The following is a 22,128-nucleotide window of genomic DNA, read 5'->3' as shown; positions in this document are numbered from 1 at the left end:
GTATAACTGGAGTGGCCCATAATTCACAGCATGCAACCCATGGATATGTTCATCCAATCTGGCATATAACTTGGCCAAAGATTTGATAGTACTTACATGACTAAAATAAAGCTGATTATTGTTTTATTTTCACCATTTAGTTCAAAAATATGAAAAAAACCATGGAGGTAACGTGAAACAGCATAAAACTGTTACTATATCCCTCGAATGTAAAAGATAGGAGAGTTTTTTTCCACAATAATCAGGGGCCTTACCCCTTGAGGGTCATAGGAGTCATGATATTATAAGTACAGGAAAGGAAGTCTATGTGGTGCTGCAGTAAACAACCTTATGCAAGCATAATAGTATGAATGTTGATTAATTGATTGATTTTTTTTTTTTTGAGACGGAGTCTCACTCTGTCACCCAGGCTGGAGTGCAGTGGCGCAATCTTGGCTCACTGCAAGCTCCGCCTCCCGGGTTCACGCCATTCTCCTGCCTCAGCCTCCCGAGCAGCTGGGACTACAGGCGCCCGCCGCCTCGCCCGGCTAATTTTTTGTGTTTTTAGTAGAGACAGGGTTTCACCATGTTATCCAGGATGGTCTTGCTCTCCTGACCTCGTGATCTGCCTGCCTCTGCCTCCCAAAGTGCTGGGATTACAGGCGTGAGCCACCGCGCCCGAACAATTGATTTTTAAGAAAGGAAGCCTCACTCTGTCACCCAGGCTGGAGTGCAGTGGTGTGATCATAGCTCACTGTAGCCTTGACCTCTTGGGCTCAAGCAATCCTTCCTCCTCAGTCTCCTGTGCAGCTGGGACTGTAGACATACATCACCATCCCTGGCTAACTTTTTTCACTTTTTGTAAAGAGACAGGGTCTCGTTATCTTGCCCAGGCTCATCTCGAACCCTGACCTCAGGCAGTCCTCTTTTGGCCTCTCAAAATGTTTGGACTACAGGCATGAGCCATCCATGCTCGGCCATTTTATTTTTTTATTTTTAGCTTTTAAAATTTCACTATAAATAAGCCATACTTATAAAACCAAGTAAAATAAAATAAGTTTGTATGACTTAGAAGTAGAAGAGAAGAGGCAGAGGAGATGAGAGGAGAAGTTGGTTCTAAATTCTTCATCTTACCAATGGAGGCTTAGCGCTCAATTTTCTAGGGTTAACGAAACGTAAGTAGAGATGTAGGCATCTTGCAAGTTGTGGAGAAAGCTAATGGAGACTGTAGGATGAGCTGTATTTGACCATAAGTATCCGGCGAGGAGAACAACCAAGTAGGGCCGGTCGCAGTGGCTCATGCCTATAATGGTAGGGCTTTGGGAGGCCAAAGTGGGCGGATTGCCTGAGGTCAGAAGTTCGAGACCAGGCTGGGCAACACGGTGAAACCCTGTCTCTACTAAAATACAAAAAGTTAGCCGGGTGTGGCGGAGTGCATCTGTAGTCCCAGCTACTCAGGAAGCTGAGGCAGGAGAATTGCTTGTACCTGCAAGGCAGGGGTTGCAGGGAGCTGAGACTATGCCACAGCACTCCAGCCTGGGTGACAGAGTGAGAATCCATCTCCAAAAAAACAAAAACAAAAACAAAAACAAAAAACAAGACGAGGCTTGGTGTAGTTGAGTAACATTCACGCCTATTGCAGCAGAAACCTAAAGTACTGTCTGAGACTGATAAAGTAAGATATTACAACACTGAAGATAAGAAGGACATTGACAAAAAACAGACCAACTTTCACCCTAAATAACAAGGATGTAGGTATGGACCCAATCACCAGAACTATAAATAGAAACTGTTCAAAGTGGTACCCCTTAGGGATCAAAACTAAGATGAGGCCGGAAAGCACTTCTCCTTATCATAAATCCCTGAGGTGTGCTATTTATTCTTCAAGCAGATTTTATAACATACTGATTCAAAAACAAGTAGTATGATACCAATTTCAGTTTCTACTAATGTCATCCAGTATGGCTTTGTCCTTATTAGGATGAATGAAACTACTTTCTAAACACTAAACATTTCTAAATTCTCTCTGATGCTATTATTTTGACATAAGGGCATACTAATTGCTCCTGAAAAGCCAAACAATTGTTATCTTCTCTAAAAACTGTATTACCTAATCTTGGATGTCAATACTGTTATTTGAAAGATTACATAAGGCAGTTTGGCTAAAACTAAAGAACTGTTACTTCAGTTCCAAAAGCAGGACAAGGAGATTTACAAACACACCTACCACCTCAAAATGGACCCTTTTGCCTATAATTTATGTATTAAATGGATTCAAGTTTTGTTCCCAATGAGATGTTCAATGTTAGTAAACTCATATATTTAAAAAGGGCTCACCATTCATTGACAAACTTGAATGCCCTTGGAGAACTTTTCCAAAGCTACCAATGCAATGGTACAGTGTTTGCTAACCCACCTGAGATATTAAGATTTCTTTTCATTGAGCAATCACTCAGAATTTTTTTCTGGCCTACTTTTTTTGACATCATAATATGTTCTTCTCTTTAGTCATATTAAAGAAATTAGAAAACACAGGGCCAGGTGCGGTTGCTCATGCCTATAATTCCAGCACTTTTGGAGGCCAAGGCAGGCAGATCATTTGAGGTCATGAGTTCAAGACCAGCCTGGCCAACGTGGCAAAACCCCATCTCTATTAAAAAAAAATTAAAAAAAAAATAGTGGGGCATGGTGGTGCACACCTGTGATCCCAGCTACTCAGAAGCTGAAGCACGAGAATCACTAGAACCTGGGATGTAGAGGTTGCAGTGAGCCAAGCTCACGCCACTACACTCCAGCCTGGGCAACAGAGTGAGACTCTGTCTCAAATAATAATAATAATAATAATAATAATAATAATAATAATAAAGTAGAAAATACAGCACCATCAAGTGACTGCTTCCAAGTCTAAGTTCTATCTAATGAAACCACATATTGGTCACAACTCCGTGAGTCCAAAGAACAAGTTTTGAAGAAAGGGCTTGTGATTGAATTTAGATTGTATGATATTGGGGTAATTCTCTTTTCACATTAAGTGCTTTGTGGACGTGACTCTGATGGGCGTTATAGGGTCAATAAAATATTAGCCCTTCCTGCCCCCATCGTTGGGGCAGGTTGAATTCAAAATAAAGGCTGGTTGAATTCAAAGCCCAGCCTCCTCAACCTACTGGTGAATGACATGAAAGAGTTAACACTTTGAAAATTGACATGGCCCTGCAGAATCCCTCCCAGATTTCGGGAAGCACAATTGTAAAGCCCAAACTGCCAAGCACAGCTTTCTTAAACCTTAGTAATGGAGGCCTTTTGTGCAGATCTGGAAGATTAGATAGTTTATAAGTATGATATAGATTCTGTGGCCAAATGAGCTGCAGAACAATTCTAAAGCCATTATTCCTCTTTCTAAATAATTCTTCCCTTTGAAAGAGTTAAGTCATTTTGCTTGGAAAAATTAACCATTTAACCATTAATCATTAATTTTATGTAATTTTTCTTAACTGATTAAAAATACTGATTTTATTGTTTTTCTAAGTCTTTGCCTTAAGTGTAAGAAAAAAAATGGATTAAAGTACTAAGTGTGACTAGCCAGATATTTTTAAAAATTGGTTTAATGCCTTTTACTGAGTTGGGGAAAAAAAAAAAAAAAAACTTAGTAAAAGCCTTAGAAAAGTTCATAGCTAAAACTGAAACAAGCCCAAGAAGTGACTATATTTGCATAACTTGATCTGTACTTGGAAAAAAATTCCACTGAAGACAACAGTGGAAGCTTATCAAATCAGAATTTTACATAGATTTTCCATAGCCCTACTAAAGAATACTGACTCATTGGTCAGTTATGGTGAAAATTTAATGGAGCACTAAGAAATGCATGAATCAGAGTGTGTTTAGCGGTTCCATTGCTTCAGTATGAAAACTACATTAGGCATCCAGCTTCCCTAACGTTTTCTGAGACCAATTCTAGAGCACTGTAGTAATTAATTCTTCAGCATTTCATGTGGAGCCAGACCCTGCCACTGAATTAAAACCCCTTTTATTTTGCCCCGGTCATGAAAATCTCAGACATTATGTAAAATTAGGATTATTGGCTGCTTAGCTGGTTTTATATTTTTCAAGATGGCAGTTAACCTGCAACTGAATCTTTTCTAAGAAAACGATCTTCTATAGGATGAATTCTAAGGCAGAACTGAAGGTACCAGTAATACTACTTAGTGAAGTTGAATCTGTAGAGGGTTAATTACTGTCTACAACTCAGAAAAGTATTATACATCAGAGAGTAAAAGTCTGAGGCAAGTCTGATTTAAAGCAGGGTCCTAGTTTTACTCCTAAATCCTAAGAATTTCATATTCTATTAGTAATGTGTATGCTTTTGCTTCATGAAATTTCACCTTCTACAATTGGTTCAAAGTGCCAGCTAATTTTTCAGATATATTCCCTGTTTCAAAACAGACTGAAACTGATAGATTGCACAGTTATAAATTATTTAAATGCTTATCTTTTGAAGTAATGCTGAAAAAATTAAGATCTGCTTTGCCCTCTTCATGAGAAATGATTGCTCATTAAATCGCCTCTCGATTTCTATAAAGATTAGCCAGCCTTTCAGGTTTCTTCTCAGCGTTACGCATTTCTTTTCACCCAATTTCAAATTCTTTCTTATACTACATTTTCGAAAAGTACACATAAGCTAGAAAATTTGAAAAATACAGAGAATAACGAACTTCATGCATATGTTTTCTTGTTTTAAAAAAATTTATTTAGCCTTTATATTCTATAAGGTAATTTCCAGTTATAGAAATATACTAATCACTGGTTCTATCTATCCATCCATCCTTTCATCTGACACACTAACAGTGATAACAATAATGAATAATAATCATATTAATAAGCAGAGGGCATTCATAAAATATTTACTTTTGTTCCAGAAACTCTGTTGAAAGCTTTACATAGGCTATGTCATTTATTCCTCTCAATGATGTATATAAATATCCCCATTTGACAAATGAGAAACCTGAGGCACAGAGGAGATCATAACTTGATCAATGTCAAAATGAGTGACTGGCAATCCAATTAGTTTAATGCCAGAGACCATGATTTTCTACTCTGGTGGCAATCATGTATTCTTACAATCATCTATTCTACCCTTTACATACATTTGTAAAACTACCTAGTTATTTCAATTTGGATTGAGTTTTTGGACTGCCAGCTCTCAATATCCATACATCTTCATGACACTAGTTTGTCTTAGACATTCTTCCTAGCACTAACTTCAGACTATGACTAGGGTGTCAGATAACCTTTTAACCAAATCAGGACATTTCTGATAGTGAAAAGGGCTGGGTTGGTAAGTGTGCTGGTTCATACTTACTAAGTCCCAGGTGTGAACTGGAACCACCCAGGCACAGGAGTACATGGAATCATTCTGACAGGCCACTAGGATATCCTTTCTCTGTTACTAGTGCAGAACATAGATCCTCTGAGGGCAAAACCAGGTATATAGTTCAATGGCCCCATGATACCTCCTTTATTTTTCTCAGGATATGTTTTCTGGACAATTATTTTTCTTCTTTGTTATAGAGTAGAAAATTTAATAAGCAACCTAAGAAGAATAAAATATTCTAATATTCCTTTAGAGCTGATTAGCTATGAACACAGAGGCACATTCATTTATCACAGTTATAGTACAAGTATAAAATGACCTGTACCTTTAATAAGTCCTTTTTCTTGCAGAGTTTTCAGGGAAGGTCTTCGGGTAATAAACTTCTTTAATCTGCTTTTAACTCGATTTTTGTCGCTTGTATCGGAAGCACTATGATGCAGTCTGAACACTGAAGATTTAAAAAAAATCAGAGGCTTTCAGTAAATTTCTCCTTTATGATTATTACTTTATGCAAATCTGACTAGAAAACAGTAGTTATGAAACAACTACCTGAATTAATAGCTCGGGCTCTTCTGTCTAGAACAAGCCATGTGAGTAAAATTTGCCCACATGAAAGTATTAGTCCTGTTACAGCATGAATGTACAATGAGAATGGGATTAGTTCCATATATTCAGAATTTATTTTCACTTTCATTTCCTTATATTTAATGTAACCTTTACATGGATAATTCCATGTGTTTATACACAAAATTATGGTCAGAGTAAGGGAAAAATTCATCTAAGCTACAGGAGACAACTCTTTAGCATTGCCGATTTCAATTAAACAGGATTATATACTATCCTTAGCTTATGCAGGCATTTCTGAAGGTCCTGCTTGCTTGAATAACTTTGTCAATCTCCTTTTCTATATTAACCTGAAGTGATTTATTTTTCTGAAGCAGATATTTCTTACTCTCCTTATTGATATATAATTACTACCAGTTCTAGGTGAAATTCAGAAACATAATTTGCCTCAAACTTTTTCCATGTCTTCATTAGTCCCCTCTCCTCTGCTTCCTATTCTCAGATTTATCTTCAAAGTCAGGTGTGTAAAATTCATTCCTGAACAAATATTTGCTGAATGTCTAATAATCAGGCTCCATGCTAAAGGCTGTGAATTCAGGGATGAACATCATACATAAGGTCTGGGTTTTCATTAAGCACGGTCTAAACACATTAAAGATGTCTTCTTCCTCTTCTTCTCCTTATTTTTAGACAGATTCTTGCTCTGTCACCCAAGCTAGAGAGTAGTGGAGTGATCACAGCTCACTGCAGCCTCAGCCTCTCAGGCTTATATGATCCTCCCACCCCAACCTCCCAAGTAGCTGGGACTACTGGCTACACCTGACTAATTTTTTTGGTTTTATTTATTTATTTATTTATTTATTTATTTATTTATTTATCCTGGTAGAAATGGGATCTCACTTTGTTGCTCAGGCTGGTCTCGAACTCCTGGGCTAAAGTGAGCTGCTCACTTCAGCCTCCCAAAATGCCAGGATTACAGGTGTGAGCCACTGCACGTGGCCCAAGGTGTCTTATTATTAGTTACAGATAGTAATTTGTTGTGCCTGTAGATAAGATACATATCTTAACTGAACGCTCCACTGCCTTCATTCAACTGTTGACATAATGTGAGGGTTTGGGGTACTTTATTAAGTATTCTTTTTAATAAATGTAGACATGCTTTTGAAAATCTATCTGGTCCAGGGAGAGAGAAACCTCCCTATAACTGGCAAAGTAAGGCAATTTTTGCATCCTCCTTTCCCTGCCTTTGACTACAAAGCAGGCTCAAACTTGAGTTAGTAAAATGGGGAATTAAGGTGAAGTTCAAGACTGAGAATGACAGAAAAAGAAAAATATCGTGCTCATCTCCTAGCTGGGAGAAGGGTGGAATTTTATTTTTCAATCAAAGTTTGGATCATCACATGAGATTAGGTGCTGTAAATTACTAAACTGAGACAATGCTTGCCACTTGAAAATCTGTAATACTTTATATTACTTTAAAGTATTGCTTCCCAAATTTTGTACTATTGACATATGAGGGTAGACAATTCTTTGTTGTAGAGGCCTGTCCTTTGTGTAGGATATGGAACAGCATCCATGGTGTCTACCCACAATATGCCAGCAGCATGCCCTCCTTAATTATGACAATAAAAAAAATGTCTCCAGACATTGCCATAGGTCCATGAGGGTGGAAGTTGGGGTACAGAATTACTTCCTGTTGATGATCATTCCCTTAAACTGATTGGAAAAGTTATAGGGTCGTCTGAAGTTCTCATTTATCAGTGGAAGGTCTATCCATACACTGAGAAAATGTAAAAGAACTCTGAAAAAAAATCTATGTATCTATAGCATATCTACCATCTATGTATTTGTCATGAGCTATCTATTTTTTAAATGAATTGGTAATAAAAGGTGGACAGCTTCCCAGCTATTGGGCTCTTAAGAATGGACACAGGAGGAGGAACACCACACACCAGGGCCTCTCTGGGGTTGGGGGGAAGGGGAGGGAGAGCATTAGGACAAATACTTAATGCATATGGGACTTAAAACCTACATAACGGGTTGATAGTTGCAGCAAACCACCATGGCACATGTATACCTATGTAACAAACCTGCACACTCTGCACATGTATCCTGGAACTTAAAATTTTTTAAAAAAATTAAAGTAAATTTTTAAAAGTGGGTTCTATAGGTGTGAGAGTAACAGATGCCCTCAGCTCTCAGGGTAATTTAGGGAGGACCAAAATAGCCCGAGTCCTTGGGGCAGTTGTACTGTATATTCTTTGGCTATAAGCAGTTTCCACCGGTGTGTTATGCAAGTATGATTGTCTCTGTGTAGTTCAATAGTTTGAAAAGTACCGCTTTAGATTTGTGCTGTCCAAAGTATTAGCCACTAGTCAGCTGGGGCTATTGAACACGTGACATGCAGCTTGAGCCGTTGGTTGAAATGATAATTTTTACATGTTTTCAGCTAAATAAAATATCTTGCTATTATTTAAATAATTTCTTTTTACTTCTTAAAATGTGGCTACTAGAAGATTTTACATTACACACGTTTCATGTTGGACAGTGCTGGAAGATAAAAAATAAACACAAATTGACCAACTTCTGTATACATGGCAGTGCTGGGTTTAATTGTTGTAGATAAAATGTATATGGCCTGTGAAATTATTTATTTTTTACTTATTTTAATTTAATTTAATTAATTAATTAATTTATTTTGAGATGGAGTCTCACTCTGTCCCCTAGGCTGGAGTACAGTGGCCGGATCTCAGCTCACTGCAAGCTCCGCCTCTCGGGTTCAAGCCATTCTCCTGCCTCAGCCTCCCGAGTAGCTGGGACTACAGGCGCCCGCCACCTCGCCCGGCTAGTTTTTTGTACTTTTTAGTAGAGACGGGGTTTCATCGTGTTAGCCAGGATGGTCTCGATCTCCTGACCTCGTGATCCGCCCGTCTTGGCCTCCCAAAGTGCTCGGATTACAGGCTTGAGCCACCGCGGCCGGCCTTATTTTTATTTTTATTATTTATTTACTTTTGAGACAATCGTTTCCCTCTGTCACCTAGGCTGGATTGCAATTGCACGATCTTAGCTCACTGCAACCTCCGCTTCCCAGATTGAAGTGATTCTCATGCCTCAGTCTCCCTAGTAGCTGGGATTACAGGCATGAGCCACTATGCTTGGCTACTTTTTAGTTTAGTTTAGTTTTTTTTTTTTTGAGACGGAGTCTCGCCCTGTTGCCCAGACTGGAGTGCAGTGGTGTGATCTCAGCTCACTGCAACCTTCGCCTCCCGGGTTTAAGCAATTCTCATGCCTCAGCCTCCTGAGTAGTTGGGACTACAGGTGAGTACCACCATGCCCAGCTAATTTTTGTATTTTTAGTAGAAATGGGGTTTCACTATGTTAGCCAGGCTGCTCTCGAACTCCTGACCTCAAGTGATCCACCCCACTCTCAGCTTCCCAAAGTGCTGGAATTACAAGTGTGAGCTACCGCGCCTGGCCTAAGTTTTGTATTTTTAATAGATGTGGGGTTTCACCATGTTGGCCAGGATGGTCTTGAACTCCTGGTCTCAAGTGATCCTCCTGCCTCATCCTTCCAAAGTGCTAGAATTACAGGTGTGAGCCGCCACGGCCACCTGACTGGCCTGTGTAATTATAATGCAGCACAGTAAGAAGTCAAATGGAAATGTACATGTACGAGACTAGAGGATCTAAGAGGAGGGATCGACCTCAGGTCATTTTGGAGAAATAACAAGTTGTCCTGAAAACCCAAGTAAACAAAAATTGCTTTTACAAGACCATGAATATCAGCCATTAACGAATTCAAAATCGTATAGTTGGAAGAGTCATTATGAGCATCTTAACAAAGTGTGTTTGTGTGCTATCCTATCAACTTTCCTTCTAGGTCTAGTCATTGCAGTGACCACCAGTCATGTATGATCTGCTTCAACTGACAGCTGTAGTCAAAGTCCCACAGGTCTGGGTTCTAGTGTTGGAGGCTGAAGAAACACTTAACATCCTTCAGAATAACTCTGGACCTTTCAAGTCCATCTTTGGAATGACACAGAATAATCAATCTAAGTTTTCACAGGTTACGAAAGTAGTATTTTCTATTTCTGGTCTCACCTCAAAAACCTTGCATTTCCCATGACAGAATGCCAAGAAATGCAGGGCCAAGCAAGTTTTTTTTTTTTTTTTTTTCTTCCATTTGGAACTAGTAAAAATGATGCCATTAGAAAGTATTTTGCAAATTAAAATATACACACACGATGTATAAATGCTAGATTATGAAAATAATTATGGTGTGAGTTATATCTTTTTGAAACTCCCCTAGGTATTCTGGTGATAGTATTCTTAATTAGAGAGATATATATGTATATTATATTGTCTTCAATACCACCATCTGGCTCCACATGTGAGAAGTGTGTGTAAGGTGCATTGGTTTTTCAAAGAAAATGAAAATATGTTTTTAACTGCTTTATCTTGTTTCCTTCTCATACATACTGAGAAACTAGCAGAGTCTTGGATATGATTAGACAGTTTTTAACGTAGCCAAACTCTCCAAAGTTGCCTCTAATGGTTACTTTCCTGGAGACAGACTAGAGCATCAGCTTCCATTTCCTGATGCCATAAATAATTGTCCTCAGATGACAAGTCAAATTACAAGGCCTGTGCCATCATTCATTCCACTCATTTTGTGCTAAGAAGAGTTATGCAGAAGTTGAAGTCAATAGATGACTATAATATATAGCATACTTTTTATTAACCAAATAACTTGAAAGCACTATAAATACAAAATAAAAATGGTAAGAAGTGCATGGCTATAAAGCAAGGTCCATCACTGGGACCCTGCAAACAGCAGTAAAAGTCTTTGAATATTGTGGTTTACAAGTCTGATTTTAACAGCCAAACTTATAAAACAGTTTACGCTTTTCTGTTGTCAAGGGAGAAAAACTTGCCAAATTGTTCATTTTAAGTAAATACAACATAACCAATTAAGGAAAGCAAAATTTAAACACATGCCTATGATAATCAGGACATAGTTTGCTTCTGATTTCACTACTGATTTTAACAGAACAGTGTTCCTTCCATTTTCCCACAGCACCCAAGTGACCCCACACATACTTTTAGAAACTTGTAATCACACAGTGCAAATAAAAGGACACTTTACTGGAAAATACACAGTGTGGTACAATAATCCATCATTTATGAAAAATAGAATTCAGCCTTTTCTTTTCCCTCAGAGATTCAACTACTTTTTGAGGGTGAAGCTTCCTGCAGTTTAAAGATTTATGTTAAGTCAACGAGTAGGTTTTTTCCATTCCCACTTTAAGTTTTTATTCGAAAATAAAAAGAGCCAAAAGAGATATGGGTTTAAACTCTAAAACATTTAATCTGATTTGCATAAGAGACTAGAGCAATCACTCTTAATCCTAGGTATTTTTACCTCCATAAACATTAACCTTAACCCAAAATGTACTAGCTTTCTAGGTATTCTAGAATTTACTTCTATTTCCTATATGTTTTCCTCTGCTTTTTCCATTGGTGATCTTTTCTTTCAAGCCTGAACAAATAGAATGTTTTTCAAAGACTGAGAATTTTCAGTAACAATAGGCAATTTAAATCTCAACACACAGGCCAAAGGCATTAGCTTTAAATACCATTCTTAAGCAGTTGAGAGACTTAATTGGTACTAAAACTGCTCTGACCAGAGGGGAGTTAGAATTCTGGACTTTCTAAGATGTTAGGATAGTGGGCTTTCTAAGATCATATTCAGTTAACAGTATTACATATGAGAATAGGCATTAACCCAACACAAGTTTTATACCTGACACAGCTATTATGATATTAAAAAGCACCTCCAGAGCTACAAATGCTTATTGTAATGGGTGCCCTTAGTATATTTATTTTCTCACTCTAGTAACAGGAAGGGGAAACAACGCCCTTTGGATGGACGATGAACATCTACTCCCATTTAGGGCATGGGAACCACAAAAGAAAACCCCCGAATCTTCCAGAATTCAACGGTTTGGATAATATGATCCAAAATTGTGCATCTGCCAGAACATCTCTTTCTGGGGACCTTATTTTGAAATACCTTCTTTTCCTGCCAAACTGCTGTTCTCGTGGTATTCCCATGTTACAATTACATGTTGTTATTATTATTATTTTTTGAAATTTGGAAATGCTGGGACAGCCAACATTTCAGAAATGTTGCTAAAGGAAAGCGTAATCATTATCCTTCAGAAAAGCGATCACAAACAGCTTTCTAGGCTACTTGTTCTCACTGTATTGGTGAGGTTTGACATTGGGATCAACATCGGTGTAGGTAGATAGTTTTGTTAGCAGCTAAGAGCTCTAAACATTTCAATTCAATTCCAAAAGGACCTCAAGGGCAAAGCTGGCAACAGTAGCTTTAGTGCCATCATCTTACCATACTGCAGTATTCAGAGCAGGAAATCAAAGAAAAAAAAAATGACAAAATAAGGTTATGTCAGGCTCTTAATCCCTAGAGGTTCCAAAACTCTTCTCACACCATCACAGGGATTACATAACAAAGTACTGAATTATCTCCACTCACATTTTCCAACACAAACTTCTTGTATTGGAATTACCCTGCTTAACTACTTTCCAAATTACATAAATAAGAGCACCTTATCCCAAATTGATTGAAAAAAGAAATCAAGTTTATTACATTTATTTCCAGCCTCCTGTTGATTCCTTTCCAGGGCATTCACACTTGTGCTAATTCATGGGGCTGTAATAAATACTGCTTTGCCTTCTCCAGCCTGTGGTTTTAGAGCTCCCAGAACTTTGCACATAACTCCCTGTGTCAGAGTGGGCAGAAAGGGTAAGTTTGGGCTTAATGTACTGTTGGTCATTTAATATCTCTTTTTTTCACTTGCTCAGTGTAAATAGAAGTCATAATTTCAAACCCCAACTTGCAGCCTGAGAAACTAAGTTATTGAAACTTTAAGTGACTTGCTCAAAACACAAATCATGATTAAATCTGGAAATAACTGAAAGAGGGAATGCTGGGCATTTTAACTGCAGTGCTTGGTTTTAACCACTTACTTGCCGCTTAGACATTGTGGAAATACAAAATAGACAATTAGATCCATAACAGAAGGGTGTGTATACATCATCTATTCAATGATTAATATTCATGCTATCTACCCATTTAAGGAGAAGTGAAAATTCATACAATGAAAATGTTTACTTTTAGACTGCATCATCAACTTTAAATAGTTAAATCTAACCACACTTTTATATTTTTGATATCAGTCAACAGCTGGCAATCTACTGTCATTCAGTCATAGGAAAATTTCATGGCTACTTTTCTCAGGAATATATGTATCCATGTCTTCTACTTCTAATGCATTTGTCTATGATGTAAATTCTTGTCTTTTCATGTATAGACTTAATTTTTTTATTTTGCTCATAACACATCTTAGGTGTATCTACATTGATAACGTATTTCTATAGTGGAAGGCAGGGGGTTTTGTTTAAACTCTTTTCGTTATAGCATTTAGCATAGCTTTGGGTTTCATAGTGAGTACTTTTAATGGTAGTAATGATGATTGATGATAACTTCAATCCCATACTGCAAATATTAAGTACACCATCACAATGTTTAATTTCCCTTCCACTATAGATTTATCTGGTTTCTTTTTATAAGCCAGAGTTTAATGACTTGTGTGTGTGTGTGTGTGTCACAGGTTATGAAAATACTACATTTTCAGAAAAACAATAAAAAGAGAGAAAATACACCTAAACAGCAAAGCCTATCTTGTATGTAGAGAAACACAATGACTTTTTTTTTTCCTGAAACAGAATGAGATACAGTGTAAAATGTAAAGATTCAGATCATTTAGACATTCTTCTATTGACTATATATTTTAACTTGGCTTCTTATGACTTGATATAGTGTCAGTAAAACTTTGTCACTTGAGAGCTGTTCAGAACTTTGATAAATTTGCTAATAAAGTAAGTGGTTATTGAGCTAAGGCAGTAGCTGATTTTGAAAGCTGAATTACTAAAAAAAAAAAAAAAAAGAAGAAGAAAATAACATAGGGCATCAATCCACACAAAGGGCACTGTGAAGCAGAAATATGTTTTCCATGAGGAAAGATTGTATATTAAATACAGGAATGGGTTCTCTTCTAGTGATGGAAAACAGGCCACAGCCAAATCAAATGAGAAGAGCCTTAAATATAAATGTGAACATCAGTCCATAAAAGGGAAAAAAACCCCAAAATCAGAAGACTTGTAGGCTTGGTAATTCCACCAGAGAGGTAATAGCCTCTGCCTTCTAGGAAATTAACACTTAGATTTCTGCAAAAAAGTAAGTCAAGTTGGAGAATAAAATACATGCATATATAAGAGTATTGGATATTTTAGTACGGATATACGGACTCAGATTCTGAACCATCATTAGCAGTATTTCAGTTGGGTGACATTTAAATATTCTCTCCATGTATACATACATAGTAAGAGCTACCACTGTATATCATATGTGTGTATGTTTGCACATTTGTGAAAATGCCTGTAAAGATACATTCTCAGCAGGTATAGAGGGGAGTAACATATAGTAACTTTGAGGCTTCTTCTTTAAATCTCTAAATTCCTGGCCTTGTGTGTGTTACAATGTATTCTTAGTAAATAATATGCTATAATGTATACTTAATTTTCTAAACAAAATTTTCAGCCAGGACAGAAAAACATATATGATGAGTCCAGGTAGTTTGAGAAATGTCTGAAAACCAAATTATCAATAGTTAAGAAGTGGGAAAATGTTTCTTAGATTATAAGTTATATATAATTCTTCTAAAATAGTCTTAATTTCGACTTTCGCTAGACAATTGGATTATTCTAATGTCATATTTATTAATGACTACTATTTTGAAGTTATTTACTATATAATAAGGAATTTACTAAGCACATTAGATCTCATTTAATCCTTATCAATATGGTAGGTTCCATTATTATCCATTTTACCAATTAGAAATCTGAGGTTCAGAGAAGTTAAGCCATGCAGCAAATCAGTGGCAGAGCCAGAACTCAGGTGGTATCTGATTCCTGCCCTAAGGCCTGCCTGTCCATCTGTGTGGCAATACTGTCAGTGTGTGTAAGGACATAGAGAGATGGTAATGTCCCCCACCCCCTTGCCTTACCATACTCAAGTACTTGCAACCTAAGGTCTTAAATCATCTTCTTTACATGAACTGATTACTGAAACTATCCATGTGGCATGTATTATCGTAGGGCTGAGAGGGAAAAAGAGTCATCTTAGGTGAGATGAGTGAATCATGAGACAACAGTGGAGCTGGTGGCTGAATACTCTCTGGATTGCCAATGAGAACAGTTGAAAAACATATCTGCGTAGGACAGAACTGTAACCACCATGGACATGAATTGAGTTCTGCCACAAGGATGCATACTGGGCAGAAGGCAAATCACTCACCATGCTCCAGATTGCTCTATGCAGCAAGACAACCATGAACACAGGAGAGATGTAGGTGGGAACTGGGGGTTCCTTTCAGGCAGAAATAGCTAGCAACCTAGCTGTGTCTTTCCATTTTACCCCTGCCCTCACACAATCTTTTTCAGACTCACACTTAGCCCACAACAGTGTAAGTGAACATATTCACTTCTGCAAACTCCTTAGTTCTTCTCTCACCCAAACTGGGAAATCCCATTCTTCTCTATGCCTATCCCCAGAGCTCAGAGGCTTGTTTTGTTCCTGGTTGCTTCACAGGAACTGAGTGTAAGAATTCAGGATCAGGACTTGAGGAAAAGCAGATAAGAACCATTGATACGCTTCCTTCCAATTGCTAGTGCCTTGCCTTGCCCTTCCCTTCCCTTTTACCCCTTCCCTTCCCTTCCCTTCCCTCCCCTCCCCTCCCTTCCCCTCCTCTCCCCTCCCCTCCTCTCCTCTCCCCTCCCCTCCTCTCCCCTTCCCTTCCCTTCGTTTCCTTCTTTCTTGTGTGTTCCTTTCTCTCCTACCCATTCTTTGTCTTTTGAATAGTATAGGCTTTGGATTTTGAATTCCAACTCTGTCACTTAACGTTGTATCTTATTCAAGCTACGTTAGTTTTTTGTGCCTCTATTATATCATCTGTTAGATGAGGATAATAATGTCTATGGCAAGGATTTTTGTGTATGTTAAATGCTCTGATATAGGAAGAACATCCAGCTCCATGTCTAAGGTATAATACAGATGTGGTTAACAGAAGCAATTATTATTAATCTTAATAGATTAATATTAATGATTAAAATAGGATTAATAATTAAAATGTGATAGGCATCCTGCATCATCATCAACTCTGTAATAATCAGTAAGTTTACACAACAGGTGTATAAAAAGGACCCTTCTCAGCCTCCACCCCACTGTCTCCCACTTTTTCAACATTTACTGAGCATTCACTATGCATCTGTTATTATTAGATTAGACCCTTAGCTGCTGTATGTGTGTGTGTGTGTATGAGAGTGTGTGTGTGTGTGTGTGTGCGCGCGTGAGCGTGTGTGTGTGTGAATGATTTGGCTCTCATTAAAAAAATGCTTGTATACTTTCCCAAGAGTTACCTGTGATTAATTTCTGCCAGGTAGAGTGTATTTCAAGACTTTGAACATGTGTTAAAATCATTGGGTTTTGAAGAACTATCCATTAACGACTTTCTGAACTGTGACAATGGATATTGACAGGGCTTGTCAGACTAAACCACTATTGATTGGTTCACATCATGTGTATAGCAAAACCAATTTCTTTCAAGTGCTTCTTCCTAACTGAAATACATTATTGCAGCCTTCCTCTCTGTTTATTATAACACACAAGCTCATCGCATGTAACACATCCAGCAAAAAGGTTTCACAATGAAGCAGCAAACAGCAACACGGAAAGGAGTGAAAGTACTTAGCAATCCAAATACTCTTGTACTGTAAGTTGCTATTTGTTTGCAAAATATTGATTCCTTACAGAATCTGTGTTTTTATTTTATAATCCTCTTGAATAAGGAAAGATCATGGACTAACAGAGCTTTGCTATTGTTTAATGACCCCGTGACTCTCATGGTTTCTACTCCTGAAAGAAACTATTTGAAGTATTGTGTGTATGTTTAAGTTGTGGGAAAGAAAGTGTTTATGTTGGGTCAGTGCTCTCCTACCCATAAACACATACAGCTCCACACACATAAATACACAGGGTTGAGTCTTTTCCCAAACCTTAGAATGTTTTCTTCATTGTGCGACTTAAGCCAACTTTGGGCATATGCTACATATTGTACAGTTTTGTTATTAATTTGAATTTGCATTGTGCCTTTCTTCCCAAGGGGACACATTTGTTACCGAAACAGTACTCTTACATAACAAAGAGCATTCTCACAATACCCCCATGAGTAGGAAGAATTCCAGATTTATTTTGTTTTACTTGAAAATATTATTATTAAACCCGTTTCAAAGAAGTCCTTTCCACAAGTACTAGGGGATCATACCTCAGGCTTCTTGGAGTGTTTCAGAAGGACCCCAGAGCCCAAAGAACCTTCAGCAATAGTTTTTATCCTTTAAGAAGCCCCAAGTTTGCTGTATACAAGTACCTGGAAAAAGCAGAGTATTCCTAAATTCTGAGGGTAATTCTCAGGGTATTCCTGAAATTGGCACCCCTCTAAAAATGATTTTTTTCTAGCTCACATGAGTCACTTTTGATAAAAACAGGGCAGACTCTTGGTTAACTCCACCAATTCTTTAATTAAATCTGATGTGCTGCTGCCAGTTTCTCTCCCATTCTGAGCATGCCTTGCAATTTAAAGAAAAATAAATTGCTTAGAGGGCTGGCAAATGCGAATCGAGAAAAATGTATCATCCTTCAAAGCCCCTCTGAAACTGCAGAGTTCCAAGTTTACTTGAACGTTCTAGACAATGATTTCTTCTGAAATAAGGATTGAGTCTTGTCTCTAGTTCCAAGCTATGGCCCAGGAGGATGGCTGCTCTGGGCACCCTGGGCTACGCCCTTCCTCTGGCTTCACCCCTTTGCATGGGCTTCTTACCCTCACATTCCCCAGCTGTAAGACAAGTTCCTGGCCTGGGGCCCATGCTTTTGGCACCCTCTGTAGGGCCCACTGTGTCTTGAGGAACAGTTGGTTGTCAGAGTGGTAGCCTCCCTTGCCTTTTTCGGGACATCGAATATTAGGAAATGTCAAGCCAGAGTCAGTGAGTCTCTCACAGAATAGTTTTGTTGGGACAGAACCCTCTATTAAAAGCATCATTTTGACTTAAGATTCAAACTATTTGCTCCAAAATGTGCGTGCAAAGCACTGACGCCCTCCCCCACAGGAAGTGTATTGAAAATGCAAGGGGTGCTCTGAGCAGATTTGAGGACACAGTATGTCGTCTACGGCTAAGTGATCAGGGATAGTGGGGCGGTTTGTCCTCACAAATGCTGACAGACAGCTGCAGTTTGCAGCTGGCAGGGAGCTTATGCTCACTAAACAAAGATCTAGCTGGAGCCCGGTGAATACTTGGCTCTATTGCAGTAATCATAATTCATAACATACATTTCTAAAGAAGGAGAGAAAACTAGGAAAAGCCCCACAAAGATCCACATCATTCTGACACTTGATGTGGTCTGGATATAGGTTGTTTTATGTGTTGTCCATTTTGAAATCCCTCTGGGGTTCTGCGTGGTGACAGTGGTCACCATGTGTGAGACAAATGGAACTACTTTCTGCTTCCAGCCGCCTTTTCGAATTAACTCTTCCTTTCATTAAAAAATGGTGAGAGGAGATTTACTTACTGCCAAACTCCAGTGTTATCCCAAATATTTTACTTCTTTCTTAAATGAGTTAATTGTAATCAAATTGCCAAGCTTTTTCTGTTGTTGACCGTCAGATAACCCCATTCTTGGGCACAGTTCATGTTGGAGTCTCAGAAACATGAAACATTAAATCTGGAGGGAACTTGAGAGAGCATAGAGTGAATGCGCCTAGCTTTTCAGATGAAGAAAAAGATGCCCAAATTGTTTAAGTCATTTGGTTAAGGCCACGTAGTAAGAAACAGAGTAAAGGTTCAATCCAAATTTCTTAATCACTATTTCTGGTTTTCTGTCAGCACCTCTCTATGCCTCTCTAATCTCACACTTAGTTTTAGAGAAACACTGTTCCTAAATCCAGAAGAATGTTCCAGAGGAGACAGTTCTATTGCTTGAGGTGCCCACTACTGGCCCAGTTCTTCCAGTAACCAGGAATTTCAGATTTGAATCTAAATGCAGTAATTGCCATCAATTAATGTTGTTTTATCCTACATTTTTTAGAATTGGGCAGTTTTGAATATAATATGGAAATATATTTAAATTTGTATGCATAATTATGAACAACCTGAAAAATAGATGCCCCAATTGTCGGGGGTGATTACAGTAGCCTTCCTTTTGACATGTAACAATGCTAAGTGTTTTGCTTTTATCCGTTTCTCTAACTTTTGGTAACCTGAAATCTGTAATAGATTATTATTTGGGGTTTTGAGTCTTCCTTTTCCCTGGGGGAAGAGGATTTTGTTGCTGAGTGCCAGGACACCCCTACAGATGCAGATGTCACTGAGAAGAGTGCCTGCTGGATATACTTTCCATGTGTTTCAGCCTAAGCTAGGAGGGAATATAGAGGATTGAGCTACGGATGAGAAAATGCATTTCGCCAAATTCCAACCCCTCTGAAACTTGAACTTTTGGACTATTGAACAGGCTGAGATTTTGGTCTTCTTCAGGCTTGTTTACTCTTGACAAAATGGAACTTCTGGTATTGGAAAAGAAATGTCTTTGGGTTTTAAAGGCCTCCAAAAGCTTCTTGAGACATTAAGTACCTCTTACATAAAATAACACAGTGATGATTTAAGACCGGAGAAATTGGAAATGCACAGATTAAATGACCTTTAAAATACACATAGGTTTAAAATCGAAAGGAAAATGCACTTAGCAAAAAAACATTTGGGATTTATTTCTAAAATATGGCTGGAAACATTAAGCAAACTCAAAATGAGGCAGTGCGCACACATCCTCATTTTGACTTAAAGATCTACTTTAAATAACACAACAGATGTAGTCATCAGCATTTATTCCAACAGGGACACTGTGAATGGTGAGAAAGACATGGTAAGACATGGGTAATAACAAGAACTACTGTCATTGTTGTCCCTTAATCCTCCAAACTGTCAAAGCAGAACCAAGAGTAAAAGAGAAATATTCTGGCAGGATCTGACTCCCTCCCCATTTTTGTCAAGCGGTTCAGTTAGGAAATATCCACCAGGAAATATTTCCTTCACTTAGTCATCAGAAAGAAAGTTTAGCTGTTTGCACTCTGGTACAACAGAAAAAAGAAAAGGCCACCTGTGAACCTTAGTGTGAAAACATGAACAGGTGCTGGGGAATGCAATGGCTAAGGAAAGCAGAGGGGGACAGAAACATGGAGCATGGGGGGGCCCTTACAAAGGAAAATGGAAATTTATTGCTCCATTGCTAGTGAATGGCCAACCGAGAATTTCTCTGGGTCATGTGATGGTTTGGCAAAAATATTTTCTTTCTCATTTCATGGCCACAAGAAATAAACTACTGTTGGAATACAAACTGGAGGTGAGGCTGAAGGTAGGATGAGGTGGGTCTTCATGTTCTAGTTTGGAGTTTAATGGTGGTTCCTACACTGTCATCAAGCTTAGTATGTAGTGGTGACCAATAAAAATGTTTAATAATTGAATAGTATTATCAGAGCAAGATGTGTGGTGGGAAGCACACAGGCTTGTGCATTAAGCAATCTAATTTTGAGTTCTGGGCCTACCAGTTAGCAAGTGTGTGACTTAACTTCCCCAGACCCCAGTCTCCTCATCTGTATAATAAGGATAAAAAGATCTTGGTGCCATGTGGCAAGGATTAAATATTATGATGTATAATATCAGAGTGCTTTATAAATACTCAAGTAGATTACAATCCTCTCCTCCCTTCCTCCTCCTCTTAATCATCCCCTCCATCATCATAATTTACAGCTTTCACTAGATTAGCTGAAAAGTGAGTTAAATAGAGATAGTCCTTAGGCTTTGGGAGCTAACAATTAAACCTCACAATACTGATGTGTCTAAACAGAAAGAAGATATGAATAATTTAAGAAACCTGGAATAAGTATATAAAAATTAAATTAAGCTTATATTAATATTAGCTCTCATTAAAGACCCATGTTCATATTGAATAGGAAGACCCTAGGAATCGCCTGTTGAGACAGTACATTTTCTCACACTTTTAATGCATTGCATACCCAATTCTCCAACTGCATGAATGTTTATTAATTGCAACTTGATAGCAATAAATGTAGTGGCAGTATAAATCTCCCTGGTGAATGCACGGTGTGGGTTACTATTACTGCTTCTGCAAATAATATGACCCAGCCATCCCATTACTGGGGATATACCCAAAGGATTATAAATTATGCTGCTATAAAGACACATGCACACGTATGTTTACTGCAGCACTATTCACAATAGCAAAGACTTGGAATCAGCCCAAATGTCCATCAGTGACAGATTGGATTAAGAAAATGTGGCACATATACACCATGGAATACTATGCAGCCATAAAAAAGGATGAGTTTGCGTCCTTTGTAGGGACATGGATGCAGCTGGAAACCATCATTCTTAGCAAACTATCACAAGAACAGAAAACCAAACACCGCATGTTCTCACTCATAGGTGGGAACTGAACAATGAGATCACTTGGACTCAGGAAGGGGAACATCACACACCGGGGCCTATCATGGGGAGGGGGGAGGGGGGAGGGATTGCATTGGGAGTTATACCTGATGTAAATGATGAGTTGATGGGTGCAGCAGACCAACATGGCACAAGTATACATATGTAACAAACCTGCACGTTATGCACATGTACCCTACAACTTAAAGTATAATAATAAAAAAAAAAAAAAAAATTTAAAAAATATATATAGAGCCGGGTGCGGTGGCTCACGCCTGTAATCCCAGCACTTTGGGAGGCCGAGGCGGGCGGATCACAAGGTCAGGAGATCGAGACCATGGTGAAACCCCGTCTCTACTAAAAATAGAAAAAATTAGCCGGGCGCAGTGGCGGGCGCCTGTAGTCCCAGCTACTCGGGAGTCTGAGGCAGGAGAATGGCGTGAACCCAGGAGGCGGAGCTTGCAGTGAGCCGAGATTGCGCCACTGCACTCCAGCCTGGGCGACAGAGCAAGACTCCGTCTCAAAAA

The 22,128-nt window shown here is 38.5% G+C and overlaps 1 protein-coding gene across 1 annotated transcript in view; it reads right to left on the bottom strand.

Moving 5' to 3' along the window:
• Positions 1-22,128, bottom strand: part of ARHGAP15 (Rho GTPase activating protein 15) — a 630,382-nt gene that overhangs the window by 262,978 nt on the left and 345,276 nt on the right. Inside the window, exon 9 of the mRNA XM_025405285.1 lies at positions 5,673-5,795. Within this exon, the coding sequence (XP_025261070.1) occupies positions 5,673-5,795 (123 nt within the window). The remainder of the gene's footprint in view (positions 1-5,672; positions 5,796-22,128) is intronic.

The sequence above is a fragment of the Theropithecus gelada genome, chromosome 12, assembly GCF_003255815.1.
Source record: "Theropithecus gelada isolate Dixy chromosome 12, Tgel_1.0, whole genome shotgun sequence".
Classification (NCBI taxonomy): domain Eukaryota; kingdom Metazoa; phylum Chordata; class Mammalia; order Primates; family Cercopithecidae; genus Theropithecus; species Theropithecus gelada.
Note: the sequence above shows the minus strand (reverse complement) of the source record. Positions and strands in the feature narration are given on the sequence as shown.